This window comes from Vicugna pacos, chromosome 3 (assembly GCF_048564905.1).
Source record: "Vicugna pacos chromosome 3, VicPac4, whole genome shotgun sequence".
NCBI classification, from domain to species: domain Eukaryota; kingdom Metazoa; phylum Chordata; class Mammalia; order Artiodactyla; family Camelidae; genus Vicugna; species Vicugna pacos.
In genome coordinates this window covers 21,224,177-21,239,230 of record NC_132989.1, presented here as the reverse complement: position 1 = coordinate 21,239,230, position 15,054 = coordinate 21,224,177, and the positions used below count along the sequence as shown (strand labels likewise).

The 15,054-nt window shown below is 37.9% G+C and overlaps 1 protein-coding gene across 1 annotated transcript in view; it reads left to right on the top strand.

Annotated features, from left to right (window-relative positions):
* NDFIP1 (Nedd4 family interacting protein 1) overlaps positions 1-13,372 on the top strand; it is a 45,920-nt gene extending 32,548 nt beyond the window's left edge. The window contains exons 4-8 of the mRNA XM_072955857.1: positions 368-455; positions 1,397-1,521; positions 3,376-3,442; positions 6,311-6,416; positions 12,336-13,372. Of these exons, the coding sequence (XP_072811958.1) occupies positions 368-455; positions 1,397-1,521; positions 3,376-3,442; positions 6,311-6,414 (384 nt within the window). The 3' untranslated portion in view covers positions 6,415-6,416; positions 12,336-13,372. The remainder of the gene's footprint in view (positions 1-367; positions 456-1,396; positions 1,522-3,375; positions 3,443-6,310; positions 6,417-12,335) is intronic.
* Positions 13,373-15,054: the final 1,682 nt, after the last annotated feature.

Here is a 15,054-nt window from a genome sequence, read left to right as displayed (position 1 = left end):
CCAAAGGTATAGGAACATTTTCTCCTTTTTCCTTAGATATATATAAAAAAGGAAGAGTGAACAGTTCTTTGTGAACTTTATAATTTTTGAAATGTTTTGTTAAAGAACTTGGGTTATAAAATGAAAAGTGCTTTCATGCAGAAAACTATGGGAACAGAAGATTTGTTTTTTCTCTAATTATTATCTTTTACTTATAAGACAAAACGATAACTTTAACACGTACTGAGACTTGCTTACAGTTTTGAATTGAGCCAAAGCAGTACATTTTCTCCTTGGTACTCACTTTTATCCCTTTCTCTTTTCTTGATATCTTTCTTTGCCTTGAAATAATTCGTTGTGAATTCACCTTATTTTTCTTTTCATTTAGGATGAGGATTTTGTGGGTCGGGATGATTTTGATGATCCTGACCAGATGAGGATAGGAAACGATGGGATTTTCATGTTAACTTTTTTCAGTAAGTATATACACACAGCAGAGCTGCTTCCCACAAACAGGAGCGCTTTGCATTATGGGTGAATCTGACTGAAATTAAAAGGACTAGTTGAACTAATATGTTAATACACTATATTTATTTGATGCCTTTTTCTGATCTCTGAACTGAGATGTTCAGAGCTTAGTACACTTTTATCTTAATATCCTTTTTCTTTGTCTTCTGTTTCTGTGAATATCTATGGAAAGTATAATTAAAGCAGTTATGAGGATGCTGCATTTTTCCATGAGCTAAGCTTCATCTTTTGGATCTGCAGGGCCCCTTAGCATTCCTCCTACTCGTTCCTGACCTGTAGGCTAGGAATTAAATGCCTTTGTCTGATGAATTTTGTTTTGCAAGCTGTTTTCTAACACATCAAAGTCAATCCAGTTTTTTCCCCCTTGAAGTTATTTTGCATTTATCTTTCCATATGCTGGACTTGGAAGTGAGCAACCGTTTCTTTTATTTGCTGTATAAAAAAGATAAGAAGGAAATGCAGAGCTTTTAGAGGTGACATGTTACATAAGCTGTTAAAATTCATAGAAGCAGATGGGTGAATGACCTGAATCATATTAGTTGGGGGCACTGATTTAATGTTAAATAATGTTTATTTGATGTATGGAGATGTAACATGCAGTAGAGGGCACAAGTTGTAAGCATGCAGTTTGGTGATACTAACGCATTTTTGAAAGTGACTACTAGTAGATGTAGTGGTACAACACCTGATATTCAGAGACTGTTTTTTTGTTTGCTTTTGGAGGAAAACTGAGGGTGGATGTTTTGGGGAAGTGGGATAAGGGTTGTGGAGGGTGGGCTAGGCTCTTACGTCCCTGGGAAAGCCACTGAAGCAAAAGCAAGTGCAGGGCACTCTTGCTCCTTGGGCAGCAGGACACGTCTGACATCTTTTGTTCTCTCTGCTTTTGCAGTGGCATTCCTCTTTAACTGGATTGGGTTTTTCCTGTCTTTTTGCCTGACCACTTCAGCCGCAGGAAGGTATGGGGCCATTTCGGGATTTGGTCTCTCTCTGATCAAGTGGATCCTGATTGTCAGGGTAAGTTGTACACTAGCAAAGATAGAGTCTGTAGAGAAGGAAGAAGTAGAACAATTTTTAATGTTTTATTTTTTTTCGTTTGCTTTTTGGGAATTATCTCAGCATTTAAAATGATTTTTTGGTTTGTCTTTGTTCTGGTTTCATGAAATTGAACCTAAATCAGTTGCAGTTGGTACATGCACACAAGTTTTGTAGTCATATCTAATGAATGTTGGTGGTCCGAGGGCATCTATTATGCAGGTTGTTCACCAGCTGCTTTCTCTGTTTTAAATGTTTATAATATGATAATACATGTATTCTGAAATTAGTTGTTTTTATAATAAAAGGAAGGTTATCACCTCTCTGGTAGCTCATCAAAAGCTCATGTTCTTTTTATTAATGCTACTGAAATTTTAGTCTCTCTTTTCTCCTTCCCTGTCTTCTTTTCTCCCTCCTTCCTCTCTTCCTTCCAGGACTGGTTATCAGTAGCATCACTGGTTATGCCAGAATGCTTGGAGAGCCAAAACTGTTTAACAAGCCCTACTTTGTTAGGGGCCCAGTGCTTTGCGAGTTACCAGTTAGTTAGAATCGCATGAAGTAATTTAATGTTGAAGATCTAGTCTCTTAAGGTGTCCTCTGATTTCAGTTAAGTTTACTGCTATTGTTAACTTTATAGATAAAACCAATATATTTATCATAAACTGGCATTATTAACTAATTAATGGATGTTCACTGACCACAGGAGTTTTTTTTTAAATTCTTTATTTTAAAGCAGTTGTTAACATTGTTAGGATTCCAAGTTCCTTTGAGAATCTGTTAAAAGTTATGGGCTGTTCTCCAAGACAGCTAGTGTGCACTCACCTAAAACATGGACTTCAGGTTACGAACTCAAGCCCTAAGGAGGTTCTTCATTCCTTGTTTTATTAATAAATACTGTATTTTAATGTCCAAACTGTGTTAAAGCCTCCAGTAGAAAACAAAATAAAATTAGTTACCAGTCTTTATTTTTACTAAAATTTAAAGTGAAATTTTTAGCTGAATTGAATGAATCAGCTTATATCGGTTAGGATGGCTTTGTGAGCAAACCTAGTTCAAAATGGCTTAGGAAACAATGGGGAAATGTTATTTCCAGTGAAAATACGTTCTGACCTGGAGGTTAGTTAAGTGTTTCAGTGACATCATCAGGGACAGCTCACATTTCTGCTCTGCATGTTGGTGTGGCTGTTCCTCCCTCAGAGCTAAGATGGTGATGGCAGTTGTAGGCATCACATCAGAAGCAACAGCGTTCAGCAGGAGAAGAGCTATTTCTTCTCCTCTTTTTCTTTTTAAAAGCAAGGAAACCTTCTCAGGAACCCTCAGTTCCCATTGGCTAGAGTAACATCACGTGCTAGTCCCAGGCAAAGCAATGCAGTGATCATGATGTACCTGAGAAAGCATCCAAGGTCAGGGCGTGGCTGGAGGAGTAGGAACAAAATCAGGGTTCATTAGAAAGAAGCCAAATAATTGTTTTGAGTACTCGGTAAGCAAAATAAAAGTATCAAGACATATTTCTAGGCGAGAGAAAAACGTGGAGGAAAAAAAGATTTTGAAAAAGAAAACAAGTTTAAGTGCCTTCAAAACAAGGAGTATATAAAGCTGAAAGCTGTCGTATTTCAAGATTGCTTTTCCATGAAAGGAAGTATATTGCATACATCATACTCACTTCAAATCAGTACTATGTAAAGTACTTTACCTAACATTTTAGAAATTTTTGTAAGTGCTAAATGAACAGCATTAATATACAAAATAAAATCTTTAGTGTTTTGTAAATTCTTAAGTTAAAATGTGAAATTGTATCTGTTGAGCTGCCCTAAAATATTTTGCTTTATTTTTCAGTTTTCCACCTATTTCCCTGGATATTTTGATGGTCAGTACTGGCTCTGGTGGGTGTTCCTGGTTTTAGGTAAGTGCTTTTAATAAAGACAAGAGAAAAGATTATGTTAAACTGTAGAAGTAAAATTACTTTCAGTAAACCCTCATCTCACCTCCTACATAGTAATATATCCATCAGCAGTAATAAATACAATTTTTAAAAAATATTTCAAAGATTAGGCTGCTGTCACAATCAGAGTAACATGCATGTTCATAAAACATCTCAGTGGTGGTAGATTTTTCCTAACACACTTATCTACACTCTCACCTTCCCCATGTGACCAGGGGGATGCACTGTTAAGATGACTTTATAGTCTGTAGATTTTTTTTTTCCTCTTGTGAGCTGTTGCCATAAAGGGTTCACAAGCCCATCCCCAAATTGCTTACAGATATATTGTAACCAATTGAACTACTCCTGAATGTATGTGGCCTATCTTCAGCTGAATCTGTCAGTGGAAAACAGAAAATGTATAGCCTTGCTAGATGTAACTTCTGGAAGAACCGCCATTGGGTTTCCAGAATTCTTTAGTTCACTATTGGTGAGAATAAGAAGTATTTTGTAATGGGAGGAAGGAATTGTTTTTATTTTAATATACTAGCCACTTCAGATTGTTGGTCTTAAGATTATCCTTTTTACTCTAAATTTTTAATTTTTATTAAAAGCTTTTTTTCTAAGGCATCTTAAGGCAAAGAAATGAACATTGTGGTGAATACTGTTAGCTTCTTCATTCTTTGTAGGGAAAAATGTGTATGATACCATAACAGACCACCATCACTGCTGTTATTTCTATAAAACAATAGGGCTATCCTGTAGCTGTTAAAGGTGGTATAATTGCTTCACTCTGCTACTATGACATCATTTTCTCCTATCCTAACATTTCTCCTACTTCAGGCCTTTTTGTTGTCTCCTTAATTAAGATCCTCGGTGCCAGGGCTGCTGTTGGGTCTGGCCAGCACAGTGTAACACCTATGCCCAGCAGGTGCTTAATATGTTCAGGACCTACCTGCTTTGCCTAGGGTAGCAGAGCCATGCATTACTGACCCTAAATTTTATTTAGAAAATACAAGCCATTCATGACGCCACACCCCACCTCCTTAGTAGCACCATCTACTCTCCTATCAGTCATTGGCCTTCCAAGGAAAGAGAAATAGTGCTTTTTACCTCCTCCCTTGATTATTGAGAAGCCTAATAATAAAAAAAAAACCTGCAGAAGAGTTACTTTAGAAGAATAGTTCCTTGACTTGCTTATTTTCTAAACTGTATCTCTAAGAGAAAGTCTGACTCCTCATCTTCCCCCAAGCCTAAAATCCAAGTGAATTCTGAATGGGCCAAAGAAGAGTCATTAAGCATAATTTTAGGTTGATTGTTGACTGCATAGATACTTAACAGAAATATAATGGACTGGTTTCCTTCATGTATTAAAGTTTCATATGAGATGAATATTTAACACTTCGTAATTGATTATTCTTGCTATCTTACTGCTTACTGGTAAGCAAAAAATGGTGAGACTTTGGATGTACCTTAGTGCATTTGGATTCAGTATTTGGGTCATTTTTGGACCTTCTCTTGCAGAGAGAACCTTTTTTTTTTTGAGTTTTTCCTACAAAGACCGTGTTTACATAAAGCTCTCAAGCTGGCAGCTCATGAGCTCCATCTAGCCTGTAGTTGCGGTTTGTATGTTTCACAGCTATTTTCAGAAGTCTTTTTTTTAATTAGTTGTCATTGTATAAAAATCAATCATTTTTATATAAAATGTCTGAAGTTTTAAGCTTTTCTTAAAAATTGGATTAGCTAGCAAAACTGACCTAAGTTCCCACATGGCACCCATCCTTTGACTGGAGTGAGGTTGTAGCTGTACGTGCTCTTATGGCTCTTATGGCTTGTATCACTAGGATCCCTTCACTCAGCATTTGAGGGGGTGAGCCCTGCTCTTTAAATCACTTGTTGATTTTGGTGCCAAACAGAATGCTGTACGCCATGCTCAGCCCTGATAACTTCGTTTCTGCCAAAAATCATTTCTGTCTGAGTACAAAGAGTTTTCCATGACTTGAGTATATTTTTAAATGTATCCAAAAGAAAGTGGTTGCCTAGAGCTGGGGAGATGAGAGGAGGGAGCAGGAAATGGTGAGGGACTGCTTAATGGGTAGACATATTTTTAGGGACGATAAAAAAGTTCTAAAATTAGGTTATAGTTTTAACTGTACGGAATGCCAGTGAATTGTATACATTAAACGGGTAAACTTTATGGTATGTAAATTATATCTCCATAAAGGGGTTAAATGTCTAAGACTCAGGGACCATCTCTTTAGGAGGAGGGCCAGGAATATGTGAGCTACCCTTGGAGGGGGCTCCTCAGCTTGCTTCCCTGCTGACGCTGAAATTAAGATTAAGAATTAGAGAGTTTAGACTATGAGAATTGTTGTAAAGGGGAGCCTGACATCTAGTGGACATTATGTACTGTCGTCAGAAAAAAAAAAAAGCCCGTGACAAGAAAGGATGAAATTTTTATTTGAGAAAAACACAGTTTATAACCTCTCTGTGTTTAGAGTGAATTATCTTGGAATACTTTTTGGAGCTCAGAAGGTAGGTTTTGATAATGTTTCTCAGTGATGCTTCCAAATGTAAACGTTTGGCCACATCTTAGTTTTTGTTTCTGTTTTAGACCAATTAGATTCTGACTGTGCAAAAGAGGCTATTATTTGGCTCTTGAGATTATGTGTTCTCATTGAGAAATGGGAAATTTGGTGTGGAAATCCTTTGGAAATTTTAGAGGAAACTGTGTTGTGATACCTTTTAGCAGAAAAATGATGAAGTATTGCTATCAGGTGGGATATTTCTGGGGAGCAGACTTAGTATGGAAATTATAAATTCATTCTTGACTTTTCTTTTTTATATTAGGCTTTCTCCTATTTCTCAGAGGATTTATCAATTATGCGAAAGTTCGGAAGATGCCGGATACCTTCTCAAATCTCCCCAGGACCAGAGTTCTCTTTATTTATTAAAGGTATTAAAGAAAAAAACTTTATTCTAGTGCCAGTGTAATCATGTGTTGTTACATTGCTGATTATTCGTCAGATTTAGAGTAGAGAATACACCTTGTGGTGGGGAATGAAGAGAAGGTACGGAAGCTACTTGGTAGTTTCTAGTTTAGTGAGGGGTGTTTCTGTGGAAAAAAGCTATGGAAAAAGGCGCATTAGAAAAACTGCCATAGGAGAAAACATGCTCTCATGTTCTGACAATGCCCAAGAGGCGTGACTGGGACTCAGGTCCCTAAATCTTTGAGCTGTGAATCCTGAAGCCACTGCTGCGGTTGTACCAGTTCCAGAGGAAGAATTGAGAAGGAGCCCTTGAGGCCTAATCACACAGCTCAGTTACATAGGGTCCCTAAGCCCCAGAGCTGGGAGAGACCGGCAGTACTTCAGGAACCCCTTTTGCCTGGCTATTTATTGACCAGCCCACAAAGGCTTCCATGTCTTAGAATTAGTCAGGGAGTCTTCCTGCTGCCTTTCTTCAGGTGCACAGCCTCATGTTACCACTCTGGTGGGAAGGTCAAACCCAAGGAGGGGAAAGGGAGAAAAGGGTCTTTTCTCCTGCCTAGAACAGGAGGACTAAGCCTGCCAAGGCTCTTCTTTGATTGACAACATGGTTTTCCCCAGAGGCTGACTCCATCTCATATCAGTAGCTGCAAAAAGGAAGAGATAGGGAATCTTGGGAAAGAGAGGCCTCTGGTAGCAAGATCTAATGGGCTTTCTTGGAATTGACTCTGTTCCTTAAGACTGTTGAGGATAGGTGGGTCCTGGAGCACATCTAGGGGCCAGGCTGGTTGACTGCCTCAGACAAGGTTCTGTAAAGTTGTAGCCCTTGAGATAAACCTTAATTGACAGAAAGTATAAATGAGAGTGGAAAATGTAGGGTAGGGAAGAATTTGAGAATCACTGGAGGCAAAGTGTTGAGGAGGAATAGAGACAGGAAAATATGGAGCTGGCTCAAGGGACAGCAGTTTGATTGTAGCATTAAGAAGTGTGGAAGGTGAAGGCTGGAAGGCCAGGCTGAGACAGTGGTGAGCGCTGAGCCCGTCTGCCGTGGAGCCGCAGAACTGAGAGCAGCCCTTTAAACGCAGGGATGTGTCGGCTCAACACAAGGCTAGCCCCGTGTGGGCGTCAGTTTGCTCTGTATTTGCTGTTGGGTTATCACAGTTTATCTAGGTAATTAGATGCGAAGAGGTCTCAATTTTGAAGATTTGTGGTGGTCTTAGGACGCAGAGTAGAGTTCTCCGTTTTGAAGATTCATTATGGTCTCGGGATATATGCTTCTAGAGAAGAAAGTATCTCCCATGTTTAATTTGGCAGGTGGTGAGACAGCATTGAAAGTTTTTAAGCAGCAGAGTATTATGTGGGAACTTCCTAAATGAAATAAATTTTTTTTCAAGTATGGTGTTACAGTAATAACTAACATTTGTCAACTTTTCCATATATCAGGTACCGCGTTAAGCACTTTACATGTATAATTAAATGTACCTACATAAGTAACAGAAGGTTACAGTGACTGATAAGCCCAGATACACGTGTGGTAGAGTACGTTCATAAAGCATTTCTTATAAAAGTTAAAGTTTACAAAGAACTTAGGCTTCTTTTGGTGAAAGTCAGTTTCTTCAAAGGAGTATGTACTTTTATTTGAGAGAAAATTTTAGTGTCACTTTTGTTTATGACTTTGTTTTTAAAGAAAGGGCATTTCCAGGGGGAGGGGAATGTTTTATTGCATGTTTAAAATGTGATGAGTGGTATGCTCTGATTCTGAATTCAGTTACACAGTTTGGGTACAGATGGATGTTGACACCACTGGCCTATGCCCTTATGCCTGTAGTGTCTTTGTTTGTGTCTAGGGCGTCTTAATTTAAGAGGCTTGTCAGATGTTTTATGTGGTTTTATGCAATTACCATTGTCTTCTTTTTTCTTTGCTCTACATGCCTGATTATAATTTATAGTTACTTCCAAGCTTTTTAAAGTCTTACCGCCTGTAGATTTAAAAGGCAATTCTTTGAGGTCACCACAGTTCTCCTTATGATGAGTGCTTGAAATAACCTACAGATGTCCACCAATCCACTGGTGACCGAAATATCCTGAGGGGACAGATTCTCCCTCTTCCCCCTTTTTTTCCCTTCAAATAACAGATTCTGTAGGTCTGGTCTGATGGTGGCTTTGAACTTCTAGGTGGACTGAGACCACACCTCTTTCTGTTCTCTTCCTTCTTCAGTTAGAAGGAGATTCAGGCTTTATTAGGGGCGCAAACATTATTCACCTTGCTTCTAAAACATGACAGGTTGACACGACAATGAAGGTTGAGAGAGAGACTGAACTCAGCTTTCCTGTATTGTTAGGGACTTCATTGAGGGTTTTTCGGTTTATAAAATTTGTTGTTACTGTTTTGTTTTGATCTTCTAAAATTTCTGAAATGTTTTATGGGTATATCCTAAATGTAAAACAAAGCACGTTTAGGATTACGATTTGCAGCAGGCTTCCCTTAGTGAGTAGTAATGCTGTTGGAGCTGTGAAGGGGGTGACAGGCCTGCTGCTCTCGGAAGCTTCATAGTGCTTCAGGGGTTGTCAGAGACTTAGGGGCGCGTGGGCGCTCTCCGCTGGAGGGCGAAGTAGAGTTTCTTTGCATTCCTGTCTGTCTTTGCTATTCTAGTTGATTTGGAGTTGTTCCTGGCATGCCCAGAGGATTCAGAGCTCTAAATTAAGGGTTTGGGGACTTGGAGCAGCATTTAGAATTGTAATGACTTCCTTACTAATTTTCAGTATCCCCAGAGGGGACCTGAAAAGCCCTCGTATCCCGTGGGACTGAATTTCCTTTGTCCGTTGACAGGGGTGAAAACTGTCCATCCAGATCCAAACGTAGAATATTTTCTTTCTGTACTTCAGAGGAAATTTAGTTTAATTTAGTTTGCAGATGTCCTAGAAAACCATCATGTAAGGTATGCAGATTTTCTTTTCTTTCATTGAGACTTCATACTTTCTTTAATGGAGATCCCACTAATTAAAAGTTAGCTGTGGGCTTATTTTTTGCTGGAAAGACATAGGTAGGGAATTTCTAAAACTGCTTTGCTGCAGAGAAAAATAATTCAATTCCCATGCTAAGATCTGGCATTGTATTAGAAAGAAATGTAAGAATAGTGACTTCTCTGTTCAGGCTGTCCACAAGATGATATAAGAACACACGCACGCACACACAGCTTGAAATGACCTCAAAAGGCCTCTTTCTAAAGCCAAAGTAGATGTTACAAAAGCTGAACACTAAACTCACGTACTGCTGCCACAGGGGCAGCTCTCAGGTTCCGTTAGAGCTCATTTAGGCTTATAAAGGAAATCTGGTTTCCTCCCTCGTGGCAAGAAGAGCCAGAAGGACGTGCTACTAGCGTTGGGCACAGTGGCAGCAGGAAGTGAGTGACTGACTGTGAGGAGGCAGAAAACACAAAGTGTTCCTTCTGCGTTGTTAACAAGGAACAAATACCTTTTAGAAACATCTTTATCTGAAATGGTCAAGAAATGTGAAGTGTTCATACTTTTTTTAATTTACCAGTTAACTAGAAAATAAATTTTTTATGGGGTACCACTTCCTCTGATGCCGCTAAGTTATTGAGGAGTTGGCTGTCGTAATGTACGGTTACTTACAGTCACACAGGTAACTGTTTTCTAACTGTGCTCCAGAAGCACTTGTATATGTGAAGCGTAACATCTTAAATTTGTTCTTTTAACCACGTCTGAGATAGGAGGAAAGAAAGTTTGTAATCCTTGGTGGCATTGATGAGATAGGGCCCTTTGTAATTGTGATCGCTGTGACCGGTGAGCTGTACCTGTCAGGCATCACATATCTTAACTCTTTCCCATATGATGATAAATGTTTTCCTTTTTTCCTTTCTGTAATCTTCTCCTTCCTCCTTAATACCTCTCTTATTTTATTAAAGGAAATTCCCCTCAAGTTAGTTTGATTTGTTGGACTGTATTGTAAAGTAGCAAGACAGTAGAAAATGTTTCCAGTGGAATTTTTACTTAAAAAAAAAAGAGTATCCAAGAAGAAATTGTTGTCTTCCTCTTGAAATTAAATGATCTGTAGGCTGTTGGATTCCTTTCATTTCTGAAGTGATCTAATCTGAAGTTCAGTAATGATATCCACAGTCCCTAAAACCTGTCTCTTCTCCAGTTTGCACTCTGTCATTGTTTTTGTAACAGCTTGTAAGTCAAGTTGATCTGAACAGGCCTCTGAGTCCTAGAGAGCAGTGAGTGCCAGTCTTTGTCATTTGGAGTTTGTATGGTGATTGAGATCACCCAGTAGTAACCTGTCTAGGTCCTCTTCATGGATTTTTAATGTTGGATGGCTCTGACTTTGAGGGAATCTATTAAAGCTAGTTTACCTCTGTGGAAGCAGCTGAACTAAGGAAAGTGGCCAGGTAGTTATCTGGATTGTATCTCATGTTCTTGCAAAACTAGCATTTTGATCTAGTAGTAATTATTACATCAGTTTTCATCCATTAATGGAAACTGATAAAACTGAATTTACTTAGGTTTGTGATGAGTCTGGATAGCCTTATTGCAAAAATCTCTATTTGACATCTGTGTGCCAATTTTCTTTTTGCTTCTACTTGGCCTTCAGGGTTCCTTATATCCTAGTGTCTTTGTTCCTGCACATTCTCAAGTGTCTAATGTCAGTGTCATTGGTGTACTTCAAAAGACCAACTGAATTTGGGAAAATATTAACAGTTCAAAAAGAATATGTTGATTTCCTCCAATGTTGTAGCTTCTCTGCATCTTGTCAGCCTTTTAAAGATTTATATACAGTAGTCTAATCAGAAAAGGGCTGCTTGTGGCCTTTGGAGTGATTTGGAAAGATGGAAAAGTGAGCTGAGGGCCTATGTATGAGCCCATCCAGCTGTCACTTGGTGCAGGGTTGTTGTTGTTTTTGTGGGGCTGGTAAGTAGGTTTATTTCTTCTTTCTTAGAGAAGGTACTGGGGATTGAACCCAGGACCTCATGCACGCTAAGCACGTGCTCTAGCGCTTGAGCTATTCCCTCCCCTCCACAACGTAGTTTCTTAATAAATATTTGTTAAGTTGTTGATGTGTCTCTTTAGACTATTTGTTAGCATTAATACAGGGAGTTACTTGTATTTTTTTCCTGTTATTTCCATCAGAACCAAACCAATTTATATGCCAATACAGAAATGCCTCAAAGTATTAGATGAAGACTGCATTTAACAAAGTATATGGACATCGTTTTGAGAGCATTTATTTTAGTCATACATGTTCCTTTTTTAAACTTAGTTGGGGCTACGTATGTCTTTTTTCCCTCAGAGATACATATCCCAAAATATAGTCACTTTTTTCCTAATTGATCAGGAAAAGTACTTGTGGTACCTGTGAGTTTACAGTCATTTTCTTACTTTGCCCTGCTCTAAGTATAGCGTGTTACCATTGGCATCCTTATTGAAAATCCTCCTTGTGTGAGATCTGGCAGAATTGGCAGCGTAAACATCTTTCGATGTAGTAGGAAAATTATCTGTGCATTTGGATTCTACTGTCTCTTTGTCTCCAAGTTTCAGTCATTGCTGTTGAGGTTAAGTGTAGGATGAAGGAAGTGTTACTTGCTTTCTGTTCTTTTGTTAGGAGATTTAGAGAGAGAGACCCTTCACCTCGTGGGTGTTAGAGAAAGCATTTAGGTTCTTTCTAGTTCTAAAGTCCTTGATAACTTTCAGAACCAAAAATGAAATGTTTATTGAATACTATGATGTCAGTGTATAGTAATCTTAAAGCTATGTTAAAATGTACTTCTTGTCTCCAAACATCCTGCCTTCTTTTGTGACTACATCCTTCTTTTAGCCAAAATAACAACCTAACCAGAGTTTCAATATTCAATATCCTTCTCTGGCAGATGTTTTCTGGCAGAGGCCTTCCTGCATTTATGAATTCTCTCTCAAGAAGCAAGAGAACACCTGCAGGAAGTGAATCAAGATGCAGAACACAGAGGAATAATTACCTGCTTTAAAAACAAAATGTACTGTCGAAAAAGATCATTTCTCTCTATTTGTTCCTAGGTGTAAAATTTTAATAGTTAATGCAAAATTCTGTAATCATTGAATCATTAGTGGTTAATGTTTGAAAAAGCTCTCGCAATCAAGTCTGTGATGTATTAATAATGCCTTATCGTTTGTAGTCATTTTAAATAGCATGAGCCTTGTCCCTGTAGTCAGTAGGGGGCAATCTTGCTTTATTCATCCTCCATCTCAAAAATGAATTTGGAATTAAATATTTTAGTGTAAGATATGTATAATGCTGGCCATTTAAAAGGGGTTTTCTCAAAAGTTAAAACTTTTGTTATGACTGCATTTCTGCACATAATCCATTTTGCTGTTAAAATTAATCTAGAAATTTATTTAATCGTACTGTGAACACCTGGAAGCAAAATCATAGTGCAAAATACATTTAAGGTGTGGTCAAGAATATATTCTTAATTGGTAAATAATAAGCATTAATTTTTCATAGTCTGTATTCTAATTTTGCAGTATCTTATTCTGTGTTGTGTACCTAAGGGATTGTAAAGGTGTTGTCACTGTATAAAATAGAAAGGACAAGGACACATGCAGCCTAATTACTAAAATGCAATTCTTGACACTTTCTGTATGATTATAGACCCTACCCCTTTTTTTCTTTTTCTTTTGTCTCCTGATGATTAGAACAGGGGCTGGGAGTAGGGAGGGGATTAGGTACTAGGAGCAAAGAAAGAATTAGCTTGGAACTTTTGAGATGATCCCTAACATACTGTATTCCTTGCTTTTACAACGTGTTAGCAGAGACCAATGTGTTATAAATGTAGAGTGATGTGCTTTCTGCCAAGTGGTAATCCTCCTTGGTTTGCTATGTTAAAACTGTAAATAAACAAAACATTAATAAACGTCTCTTGTGTAGCAACTTTTGCTGTGGATGAGTGTTTAATTTCTTAGTTTGCCCTTGTTAATTGCTAAGGCAGTTTTTTTCTAATCTTCACTCATGCAGGTTCATACAGAATCATTCAGTGAACACAAAAAAATCGATCTTGGGCCAGTTTTTTCTTCTTTTTTGGCACAGAAAGTTTCTTTCTTCCTATCATACTCAGTATACTCCAAAGAATGTATATGAAAAGTAGTTATTCAAAAGATATGGACTAAAATATGGAGGAATTGTAGAGATCTTAAGCCATTCTGGAATTCCTAATTATGCTTCATTTTTTTTAGACGTAATCTTAGATAACTTATTTCTAATGTTTTTTACATGTTCCCTCTCTTTGCCCTTTTTCTCAGTTGAATGCAGCAACAGGTTTAAATCCTTTGAGCACCCAGTTGACGCTAAAGATTTCCCATCCCTCCTGATGTCTATTCTTGTATCAGTTGTGTTAAATTTAGAGACCAGTATTTCGTGTAATACCAGCCATTTAATTCTTTTCTGTCTTTGACTTCTTCAAAATACAAAGAAAAAAAATGTAGCAAGTTGGTCAGATCACTACACAAACCAGCACTAACATGATATAATAGTGGCAAATGTTTGTTTACGTGCTGCATGTGAATATCCAGGATCAGCGTGGGAAGGCAATTTAGGGGAGTCAGTATATAGTGCACAGAAGTGTACGTTACTTGAAAGCCAAACAGGAAAACCGAGTGTCTCCTGGATGGACATTTCAAATGATCATTCTTGCTCGAAATTTACTGATTACTATGAATAATAGTATAGTATGTTCTTGTTCAAAAGTTATATTTTACCATAGGTAAGAGTGTGGGGGGGTGGGTTATGAAAGTCTGAGAAGTTTTTATATTTTGAATTAGATTATACCAGTAGTAGAGTTTGGAAGAGTTTATAGCCTATCAGGTTCTAAGTTTCTAAATGAATATCTCTCTTAACCATCTGAATAAATTTGGACATGGGCAACAGAGAGAACTATTTATCTTACAGGACAAAGTAGAGGGGACCTAAATCACATTACCTAAAACACTGTAGTTTTGCTTTGTGTTTATTCTGTACAGGTCCTTGTGCCTTATTTGCCTTTGAAGATTCAAGGACTGGAATTCTCATTTCTACATATGTGGTGGTCCTTAAGACTTAGACACATGTAAACCTACAGTTTGATATGCTTTACAAGTAATTGGGAAGATGATTTCTCTTTTTTAAATGTTCTAAAAGTCTTTTCAGACTCATAAAGATGGCACCATATGTTACCTAGAGTCCTTTACTATTACGGTGGAGATGTTTGTACTGCACTGTTACTTTCCATCTTTTTCTATCATTCTTTTCGGTCTCCCTTTGGTAGGTTCATTATTAAGAATAACCTTTTCAGATAAATGGTGAATGTTTAAATTATTTGAAAGAGGATACTGAGGAACCACCGTTATTTGTGTGAGGTTATGGAATAAACTGGCTTGACCTGGCTAAGGGACAGCTAGGGCTCATTCATGACTACAAAGGTCCCTCATGTCTCTTACTTGTTGTTACCATTTGGTATTACACAAACTAAATTGTCTGACTTAAGCTGTGTCTCCCTATGAGTCATTAGTAGCCCAGATGAAATTTGGCCTTCATTATATTCTTTTACTATGTTTAAAGGAAGAAGTAACTACTGAAAG